Genomic DNA, 11,465 nt, shown 5'->3' on the forward strand with positions numbered 1-11,465 from the left:
TATACAAAAAGGGCGAATGTTCTTGATTTTATTAAAGTATAATTTCGAAAATAATTATTATAATAAAAATATTATCTATATTATTGTGTACACGTGCGCGTGACACAACTCTGCATGTTTTTAAAAAATATAATTTATAACACGAATATACGTACGCGTGATTCGATTCAAAGAATGGTCTTTAAATATAAATAGAAGCGGTAACAATAAAATCATGCAATAAAAATGTATTTTACAAAATCAAAATAATCAAGCCGAATATAACAGTTGAGCGACCGTGCTAGAACCACGGAACTCGGGAATGCCTAACACCTTCTCCCGGGTTAACAGAATTCCTTATCCGGATTTCTGGTGCGCAGACTGTTAAATAGATAGAGTCATATTCTCCTCGATTCAGGGATTAAAACCGGTGACTTGCGCCTTAAAATTCCCAGGTGGCGACTCTGAAACAAACAAACAAATCCCGTTTCGACTGTCCTTTAATTGGAGAAAACTCCCTTGCACCCTCGCGGGGGCGGAAAAAGGAGGTGCGACACTGATTAACTGGACTTCCCTGATTCACGCCTATTTTTGCTACTGTATTCATGAATACAATAGCTTAAATATATTAAATACATCTTATAACCACATAAAAGGTATCTATAATCCGTAATATAGTAAATGGTATCTATAGATGGCTAATTACTACTAAAAGATAGTGCTTTATGAAAATTTTCTTATTCCCCTAAATGTGATACAGCTAAAATTTCCTTCTTTTAACACTTTTTCCAAAAGCAATTATGTAACAAAATTTAAGCTCTCGTTTGACCATAATATTTGCTGTTATTTTTTTAAAAAAAACATAATTTAAAAATATTATTTGTTCATGAAATATGATCAATTTTTTAAAAACTTTGATATTTATTTCATGTTCCCAAAAGCATGATTTTTTTTTTGAAAGAATTACTAGAAAATACACCTAACTTCGTATTATAACAAAAAATGACCCGCGTTTTTTACATATTTTGAAAACACTATCAAAAGTATCAACTGACAACCACTGTTTCAAAATCTGTTTTCTTACAACTGCTTCTAATAGCTATAGAGTTAAATTTAGTTGGTCAAGTTCTTCATTTCATTTTATGCTACGACAAGAAAAGTTTACTACAAAAACTAAGAATATTTTTGAGACTCTTCACGATTTAGTCTTTTAATTTTTCTTTTTTAATCTTTGAGTTAAAGAAGAGATTTGGGTTTTTAAAGCTTGTTAGTTGTTTGTATTGAGTTTTGTTCCAATTAATTGAAAATATCAAGAGGAGTTAAAACCTTAAATATGAAGTAATTTCAGTAGATTTGTGCTACATTTGTGTTAAATTTCAGAAAGCCTCAAGGAAGAAGACGAGGTGAGTTTTTGTATAATAGTGTATAATAGTGTATAATGTTGTATAATAGTGTATATGCGTATATAAACACCTCTTATACACTATTATACATTATAATTTTTTCATGATTTTCAGTTGTAATTCTTGTTCAAAACTAGTCCATTAAATAACTTCAATTTTTGTATTTTTATACTATTTCTAACAAGTGTAAACAACACTCACTCTAAATTTCTCACAAAATCGGATTCAAAATTTAAACTCATGTATTTAAGCTTGTTCAACAATCGTGGATTATCTTTAAAATCTAATTCTCACCATCCAAATGGATTTGGTTTGTTAAACTAATATTTGAGTCACAATTACTGATTCAAAGACTGGATTAGAAGCTTGAATTTTTTTTAATTGAATAGTGATATTCAGAACATATTTGGAGTTGGATATTGAATATTAGCCTATTATTTTTTACCTACAACTTTGCAAAATTGAATATATGTGTGTGAATTGTACTTATGTGTAATTCTCCCTTTTTTTTAATTCACAAAACTTTAACTTTTTCTTTACATAGAATATATGTCCAAACACAACTTCAACTTTCAACATTTATTTTATTTCAATTTTTTTTATGCTAGCTAAGTGCGACTTTGATTTTCGAGAGCAACACAGTAAAACTGCCTTTTCCACGGTAATGTCTGAAGAGATCAAAATCAACAAAATAATTCTAAACCTAGCACTAGTAAAATTTTACAAATAAGTATTTTAAAAAAGTGAATGTACTTAAATAATAGTATTGATTATTTTCAGCATTATTTATGTAATGATGAAAGTGTGCAATTCACAAATAGTTGGATGGATGACATCTGATGTCTACCAGCAACCAGTCCTTTCTTACCTAACCTTCCATTTATTTGTATCTCAACTACCCTCTACTCCTTATATTTATTCTTACACACAATTAATTATTTGAGCTTTTTCCTTTTTTCTGTGGTCATAAACCATTTGAGACTTTCTTTACGTGGGGTTGTTAGTTTCAAAGTGTGGTGAAAATCATAGCCTACGTTGTCTGTGTATATACTTTACAGAATCTAAAAGTATTTAGATCCGAGAAGTCATTCATTTCTGTACAACTTAGATGGCGATGTATTGGACGCGACTAATTAAGTCCACACTTTTTGCCAACTCGGTGGCAACATGTATGCTGCAAATAAATAAGTACTAACTCTTTCTGTAATAAATTAAAATAATGTAATTAACTGCAAACTGCTTAACACACTTTAGGCCGACTTGCATCTTTTATATAAATTTATGCATCTTGTATATAAATTTATGCATCTTGTATATAAATTTTTACTGCTTTCATTTATATGTTCGGTTTGTACTATAATATTTAACTTATTTAGTTTATTAGTTACACGAAAACACGACTCTTGAGCCACGTAGTGATGCACATGCCAATCTTTGCCAAGTCGGCCTCAACATGCATCCTGCTAATACAAGACTTTTTTGTCTCCAAATCTATGTATTTATAATAAAGTCAATTATATTAATCTTTAATCCTCAGGGGGAAATAATTACTCCATACTAGTATATGGCAGTAGAATATTTTGATTTTATTTTGGTTCTACATTTGAAACTGTTATTTGAAAATGAAAATAAAATATATATTGAGCTTTTTACTTTTTATATTTGTTTTTATTCTTTTATCTTATCCCCACGTACACTGCTCCTGTGAGAAAATGACTCCTTGTATAACACGACAAACCAATCACAAAATAGAGACGTTTCACGATTTTTTTGTTATTTTGTAGTCCATTAATGTAATCCATAAGGCACGGAACTTTGACTTTTCTTCTTCAGATGTTCATAGGTAATTTAAGATTGCCGATGACTAAGAGTTGAAACTTGTATAAAACGAGATGGTCTTAAACCAATTAATCAACAGCATACAGTGTTGTCTGAACCATTTTGCTGGTTCAATAGGGAGATTACAAGCTCTCGATATACATTGCCTAAACTTAATACTAACGTAATTATTTGCCTTACATTCTTGTATATAAATTAACATGAACCAAAAAATTCTTCATCAAAAAATTCTTCATCAAAAATCATACAATCGGAAAAGCTGTGTCGACAGTTCGTACACTTCTTTTCCCTGTTGAAAGGCTGATTGTTCTTTGCACGTTGCCTTCCTATATATTTCGCTAATCACAATTGGCTTGCATAATATAATATAGAGACGATCACCACACATCACGCAGATATCTTCCAGTTATTTGCAAGTTCTTCACCAAGGCCTCAGCCTTGGAGCTGTCGAGCGATCCCTGAGATAAAGTAAAGCCAAGTTGTCAGCTCAATCTAAGCAAAGGTTTTGCAACAGCTTGTGCACGTCCAAAAGACGTTCTTTACGTTTCCTCTTCTGTTTAATTTGCTTCTTTCATTTTCTTTTTGTCAAAATCTTTGGTATCTTTAGGTGAGGGGTGTAGCATTCGTTTGTTGGTAGGGAGAAACCAAATAACATTGTCAAAAACCCCTATAAGGAGGCCCTGCCACCACAGCCCGTGATAAACTACTTATAATTGTGTCTTTTAAAGTGGTACGCCAGTAAAGTACATTGAATTGGTCTGGGTCATTAGTGGTGATGAAATATTTCGACAAGTCAAAAACCCTCCAACAGAAAAGACAAATGACTAATGGAATTAAATAAGGAGAGGTGGATTAGGTAGCCGAACATACAGCCCATTCACGTCTCAGAATAAAGACCACAGCCAGAAAATAGTACTATGTTATTGAGAAGTTTTACCTGATCCTGGGCAATAGTGTGAAGAGCCCGATGAACGTCCCTAGCCATGCCTTTTGCATCACCGCAGACATATACGTATCCTCCCTGAGAAATCATGTTCCAGATATCCGCAGCCTAGACACCAGAATATAGTTAGGTGACATATCTCAAAACAATCATTGGCATAAGATAACTTCTATTTGCACCAGTACCAAAAGGGTGAATGAGCTGCATACCTTCTCTGACATTTTATGTTGCACGTATTCTTTGTTAGGTCCTTCACGAGAGAAAGCAACTACTAGCTCAGAAAGTGCACCGGCCTCAAGGAAATTGTCCAACTCTTCTTGATAGATGTAGTCCTGTAAATACGAACAGATGAGTTGAATGGATGTAGTGCAGACATAAATTATAGTAGCAAACATCTGTGCTTATGTGGGTGAAATTGCGCTGATATCCATAACCAGTTCAAAAACTAACCATTTGGCGGTTCCTGCATCCAAAAAATAACACTGCAGGACCAAGCTCAGCTCCTTCTTTCTTAAAAGCTAATCTTTCCTGAAAAGATAACAGAAGGGTCAAATGCTTTGCATTTCAAGGACTCACACTTAGATCAGTCTCTGATGGTTTGAATCTAACCTGGAGGAAACCCCTGAATGGTGCCAACCCAGTACCAGGGCCGATCATTATGATTGGAACCTTGTTATCAGCTGGCAGTTTGAAGTTTGATTGCCGAACAAAAATAGGTGCTGTACTGCAGGAAAGGCTTTCTTCTAGAGGAACAGCATTCTGAAAGAGGAACCAAAAGAAAATAGAATGAGAACAAAAGCTACATTTCCTTTAACATAGAACAGTCTAAGAAATTTCAAAAGAAATGAATGGATCACTGAATAGTCGAGTTAGTAACTCCTAATAAACTAAGCTAAAAGCGGCAAGAAGACAAAAGTCTCCGTCTGGCTAAATGCACCATGGTAAAACCAGTCAAGTGGGTCCTTATAATTTATTTGAATATGTCACAACAGTTCAGACTTCATTTAGTAAATACCTTCATCCATGTTGAGCAGACACCCTTGTGAACTCGTCCGGTTGGCATTTTGTCGTAAACCAGTGCACAAGTAACATGAATTCTAGATGGCGCCATCCTGCAAGTAAATGTAGATCATAAGGTTATGTTTCCTGAATTGTCAAATCAAATAGACGGAAAGAAGTAGAAGCAATCTTTCATTTCCAGAAGGTAGTACAAAAATAACAGAAAATGGCAGAAAAAACATCAGGAGGGTGTGTTATGTCAGGCAACAGTATGTCTGATATTGCCGAAAGTGCCTCCTACTATGTTCAACGAATAAAAGAAAACCTCCAAGAAACTAGGAACATAATTCTCCAATGACAATCTCTAAAACAATGTCTTCAATCCTCATTTTTGCTGCCCATTATGGGATACTAATGTTAAAAGGTTAGCCATTCTTTTTTGATAAGGAAGTGTTAAAAGTTTAGCCTTTGTGGTTAATTCATGTCATTCCCATCCTACATTGTGCCACTTCCAGGATATATTGAACAAGCCCTCCAACATTTTACTTTCTAAATTTGAAAGAACTGCAAGATGTTACTAACCTATGAGATGATGAGATAGAGTAGAATCTCGGTTGTAGGCGAGGAGCAACAGAAGCAAAGAAAACCCCAAGTGAAGGCTTGGCTGAAGGAAATTCAGCCATGACTTCAAGAAGGCTTCTCTGACTTGCAACCATCCACTGAGCATATTCTTCCTGAAGAAACAAGTTACACAGAGACATGAGAATAATGAACCTAAGCTCTACTAAGTCAAAGTACAATGCAACAAGTCCACACCTTTCCAGCCGGTGATGCAAGATTTCTTAATCGATTAGCTTCATTTGGATCAGAAGCACATGCCGCTAAAGCAAGTAAAGCAGACTGCAAGATATGCAATTAAACATGAGTACTTCATAGCCCACAGAAGAAGACAAGGAAATTCAAGATCAGAAAACAAGTTACCTTTTTAGGAGAACTCAAAAGATCAGCATACAGAGTCAATGCTGTTCTTAAAGTGCAAGGAGGGAAGGGAGACGGCAATGAGCTTCCGCCCAGTGGTGTGCCATCTTCTTTATCAGTGTGAATGGAAAAGAAAGTGTCAGGTGATATGTTTAGTAACCTTTCAGCTTCCTCTACGGTTTCAATCAAATTTTCACAGTACACACCGACATGATCACCAGTTTCATAACTGAGAAACACAAGAACAATTTTAGAGAACATGACCACAACCAATTTCAATGACAACAGTATCACTTGGCTTCAAATAACCACATGCAATATATATATATATATTAGAGAGAGAGAGAGAGTTCTTGAGCAAAGAATAAAAAAAGCATCAAATGTTGAATGACTTAACAGACGACTTACACAACTCCAGTTCCAGAAATGTCAAACTCCAAATGAGTGCAAGAACGATCAGAAGCAGGAGTATGAAGCTCCTTCTTCACAGCAACATTAGCTCTGCAGACACGGAGGTACATAGAGGCAAGATTAGAACTGAAGAAAGAATAATACAGAATTTGAAATCCAAAGACGTAGAACGTAGGAAGAGCGAGATGTTAGCTTCTTACATGCAGGGATGTTGAGCATCAATGATTGCATGTCCATTTGCATGACCATTTGTGTTACTCAAGTCGTTGTTAGGCTTTTCATGGGTAACAACCCTATATTCCAAAACTGCAGCGGTATATGGAGTTGCAGCAGTTGCATCATCCCCATCCAGAAGAAACTTATCCAATTCAGGCCACACTAATTCACGCCTAAAGCATTCACATGATGTAGGCTTTTGGTATGAGCATACAAATATTGAGAATACAAAAGGGAACTACTTTCATAATAATATAAGTTATTGTAAACATACCATGCAGCAAAATCATCTTCAATGCATTGGTCATCATCTCCAAGACCCACAGGAACAAGCCTCTGCCCGCCTGTAGTTTATACAAATGCATGTAAGAAAGGAGAACCAAGCTATTATTCTAGAACCCAATGCGATAGGTTTCCTCTACACCACACTTTAATTTCTGAATTTAAGGAGGTCTTTCTATTTACCATGCTATTTTTAAAAACGGCCTTTCTACAATCAAAATACTCAAACTAAGATTGAGTGAATAGCATGCTCTACTGCAAGTGATTTAAATATAAACTAAGCTGAAACTAAAAGGCTCAAGTTACTGTGCTAATTATACAGAACAGCGTCATGTGAATGATATCCATCTAGAGAACAGTTATCCAATATTTCATATTCAGAAAACAACAAAGTTTACAATAAAAAGAGAATACTACCTTGCTCAGCGAGAAGGTCATCCACCACTTTTGCAATCTGTCAACCAATAAAGAGAACAAAGAAGAACACATTAGCAAAAAGCTCACATATTAGTTTTTTTTTCCAATGTATTTCGGGAAATATAGGAACAGGAATCAGTGCAAGAACACTGAAATCTCATACCTTGTTGAAATGCTCGTACTGTCTGTTACCAAGGCCAAATACTCCATACTGAAGATTTTTAAAGTAGTCACCCCTCTCTTTTCCCTTCAGAGAATAACAGTACAACAATTAAGCTGAGATGCTACGAACTCAAACGCAAAAAATGATAGATTACTTGATCAATCTATTACATTTACCTCGACAAACCATTTATAGAATCTGGCAGCATTATCAGTTGGCTCACCATCTCCATATCTATAACCAACCAACCATTAACCAAGTTAGTAACATCATTTGCATATATGCAAGTTTTCATATATGGCAAATACAAATAGATCATTGCGCATGTAATTATTCAAATTCGAAATTTCCAACATACGTGGCCAAGAAAAAGAATGCCAATGTTTCTTTCTTCAATTTCTCTTCATAGTCATCATCATCAGCCGCATAATCATCCTAGAATTGATATTTAAGCAATCAGAAACAGTGAATCAGTATTCTCATAATCAATAGCTTCACTTTATATATCACACTTATAGAGAAAACATATCAGAAATAAGAACTCACCATATCAATCACTTTAAAGGTAGCCTTATCATATCTGGCCTTGGCTTCCTCGGCAAGTGCCTATACAAATCCATTAAAATCACTTAGTAGTCCTCATGACCATCAACAACACCACAAAAGTCACCTTTATTTGCAAATCATCTGCTGAGATGACAAAATTACCTTCCTCGTATATTCGTACACCACTTTTTGTCAATTCACATGTTTAAAAGTTGGAAACTTTTTTAGACTTTGACTTTATGGAATATGATTACTCCATTTGACAGATTTTATAGCTCAAAAATCATGACCACCAAATCCACAAAAAAACAATTACTAACATTTATTCTATCACTTTAACTTATATTGTTTTTTACACTATCAGATAATTGTGGCCTCCAACAACAGGATTGCAAATGATATGTAAATGTCTAGAATAATCCTAATTTCCCATTTTGGTAAGAATGACATATTTCTATATTTCCAAATGATTTAACTTTAAACTTCCTAATTTACTTATCAACACCCAAATGTATATGGCTGTTTTAGATCACACCTTTCAAAAGTCCAGGAGTTTAAATTTGGATGGAGAGAATATATAAGTGTTCCAATAAATAATCATGGAACAGTTTTTAAATCTGTAAATATTTTAGTTAATGACAAACCTTAGCAAAGCCTTCAGCAGTACCAGTCTGGGTACCAAAAAAGATGGTAACTTTCTTCTTGCCATCATCAATTTCTTCAGGTTCAATAACCGACTTAGGAACCACCAACTTGGGCGGCTCTACCACCTTCTTAGCAGAAGTTGAGGAGCGCCGCCACATCAAGACAACTGCACATCCGATCAAGACAGCAACCGAGGTTGTCAACATCATCATTAAATCTTTGTTCTCCATCAGCAGAGCTGCCAACGAAGCAGGAGAACTTGAGTCGCCAGAATCTGATGATGAGTTCAGTTGATCGAATATCTTTCCACCTTTAAAGATCGCCGCCATAAAATCAAAAGGAGAAAGTTTCTCTGATGTAGAATCCATTTTTTCTATGTAATCAAGAATCCAAACTGAAAGTGGAAAATTTGAACTCTATGTGAATTTTGCTCAACTGGGTAGCGTTAATTACCCAGTTGATGAGATTAACTCTGATGATTCAACAGGTGACAAAACTGGAGAGAAGGCGATGAAAACGAGGGAAAAAAGAATGACAAAGTAAAAGCTTTTGGTTTAGAACTGAGAGTTTTTTGGCTGGTGAATTTGGTTAGGTTTGGAGAGACTTGCTGAGGAAATTAAAATGAGAGGGGAGAGCAATATATGGAGGAGCTGAAAGGGAGTGATGAATGAATGAAGGAAAGAAGAGAGAAAGGGGACGGCCAAACAGGCAACGCCCACCAACCCAGACTGGTCAACCCACCTAACACAGACACTACGTATTAACTATGGTTAAGTATTATATTGTACCATTTTTTGGTATGTTTTGGTGGGTAAAAATGAATTTCCTTTTTGAAGTCGAGATTTCTGAAATGCCCTTTTCGGTCCTTTTCTTATTTTGATGAAAGACTATTGGTACAAATTTTATGTTGGTGGCGTATGCGTATGTCATATTTGACTATTAAACGCCCCTTACCAGTTACCAGCCCGCTCCTTTAGGTAGACCTTTTGGAAGGAAACTAAAATTAAAACTCCCACTATTTCTTATTTATTTATTAGTTAAACAAATTTCTCAATAAAGAGTAATCAAGAGCGCAGACCTAGAAAACCGGTTTGTTAACCCAGATGGTTTGGAGTAGGAAGAAATCAAAACATGAATAAAATAACGAATTTAAAGTAACTATGTATGCATTTATGCCAAATCACTCGATACTATACATGTATGTACCGACATACTTATATCTTTTAATAATCATAATAATAATTGGCTAATATATATTTCCATCTCAGTTTAACATTTAACGATATCAAAGTAATATGGTGCTTACACCAAGCATGAATACCTTTTCATCTATAGAGTCAATCTCATGAAGTTCTAACAATGTAAATCAAACTTGCTTGTAAAGGCCCATATATTTTAACCTTAATTATGACTAAATACAGGTATAATATATTTTTTTAAAGTGATCATAAAGTGTGTACAGGTCGACACGACGGTAGTAAGATAATTGGGAGATGATATATGTAATGATCCGACCGGTCGTTTTGAGCATTTGTATTATGTTCAACTGTTTGAAGTCTTGAGTAGCTTCATATGATGTATTATGACTTGTTTGAATTGCCGGTTTTGGTTTTCAGGTATTTCAGGATTGATTTGGAAGAATGATTCTCAACTAGGAAGCTTTAAGTTGGAACAGTTGATCAAGTTTGACTTTTGTGTATTTGACCTCGGAACGGAGTTTTGATGGTTCTGTTGGGTCCGAATAGTGATTTTGGACTCGGGCGTATACCTGAATTTGCATTTGAATGTTTCTAGAAGGTTTCGGCACTATTTAGCAAATGTTGGAAATTTGAAGATTTGGAATGTTCATAAGTTTGACCGAGAGTTGACTTTGATGATATCGGGTTCGAATTATTGTTCGAGAGTTGGAATAGGTTCGTTATGTCATTCGGAACTTTTGTGCAATATTTGAGGTCATTCCGAGTTGATTTGATATGGTTCGACACGAGTTTTGGAAGTTGAAAGTTCAAAAGTTCTTCAACTTTGATTCGAGATGCGATTCGTTGTTTTGATATTATTACGTGTGATTTGAAGCCTTGAGTAGGTCTGTTGTATTTTAGAACTTGTCGGTATGTTCGGACGGGGTCCGAAGGGGCTCAGACATGTCTCGGATTAATTTCAGACCATTTTTCTCCATGTTTATGTTGCTGGTTTCTATTATTGCTGGTATCATTCACGAAGGACAGGACGCGATCGTGTAGAGAAAATTTAGACCGGGTTGTTTTATCTTTTCCCATTCGCGAGTAATGGGTAACATTGACGGAAGTTGTGGGACTGGAGCTTAGCGTTCACATTGAAGGTTCGCGTTCGCGCTGGTTTGCTGGGAGCTGAGGGTCTCTTCTTCGCGTTCGTGTGTTATGTTTCGCGTTCGCATACCGTTGGCAGCTGTGTGTATCGCGAACGCGTAAGGCAATTTCGTGTCAGAGGCGTTTGTTCTTCGCGACCGCATAGGTAATCCCGCGATCACGATGTGAACTGTTGTACAGTGATTATAAAGTACTCTATTTCAAAGGTCTTGGTCATTTTATCATATTTTGAGCTATGGAGCTCGAATTTGGGCGATTTTTGAGGCGATTTTCACCGCATGGACTGGGATTAGTATTTT

At 35.4% G+C, this 11,465-nt stretch overlaps 1 protein-coding gene across 1 annotated transcript; it reads right to left on the minus strand.

The window, feature by feature from the left end:
- Positions 1 to 3,260: 3,260 nt before the first annotated feature.
- On the minus strand, positions 3,261 to 9,622 carry LOC107762570 (NADPH--cytochrome P450 reductase). The gene is made up of 18 exons (XM_016580942.2): positions 8,821 to 9,622; positions 8,177 to 8,236; positions 7,989 to 8,065; positions 7,807 to 7,864; positions 7,631 to 7,714; positions 7,468 to 7,504; positions 7,043 to 7,112; positions 6,753 to 6,941; positions 6,550 to 6,642; positions 6,145 to 6,370; positions 5,980 to 6,063; positions 5,746 to 5,897; positions 5,180 to 5,276; positions 4,774 to 4,923; positions 4,615 to 4,692; positions 4,374 to 4,496; positions 4,159 to 4,272; positions 3,261 to 3,679 (listed from the first exon to the last, which is right to left on the minus strand). The coding sequence occupies exons 1-18, from the start codon at positions 9,187 to 9,189 to the stop codon at positions 3,599 to 3,601; spliced, it is 2,142 nt and encodes a 713-aa protein (XP_016436428.1). The 5' UTR covers positions 9,190 to 9,622; the 3' UTR covers positions 3,261 to 3,598.
- Between the last annotated feature and the right edge of the window lie 1,843 nt (positions 9,623 to 11,465).

Source organism: Nicotiana tabacum, chromosome 18, assembly GCF_000715075.1.
Source record: "Nicotiana tabacum cultivar K326 chromosome 18, ASM71507v2, whole genome shotgun sequence".
Taxonomy (NCBI): Eukaryota; Viridiplantae; Streptophyta; class Magnoliopsida; order Solanales; family Solanaceae; genus Nicotiana; species Nicotiana tabacum.

Bases quoted from the DNA above. Each gene is read 5' to 3' on its own strand.
- LOC107762570 (XM_016580942.2), bottom strand. From the start codon at position 9,189: ATGGATTCTACATCAGAGAAACTTTCTCCTTTTGATTTTATGGCGGCG. The intron at 5,898-5,979 runs GTGTGGACTTGT...TTGTTTCTTCAG, and splicing joins TTGCATCACCGGCTGGAAAG to GAAGAATATGCTCAGTGGAT. The intron at 4,497-4,614 runs GTTAGTTTTTGA...TCGTATTTACAG, and splicing joins GATGCAGGAACCGCCAAATG to GACTACATCTATCAAGAAGA.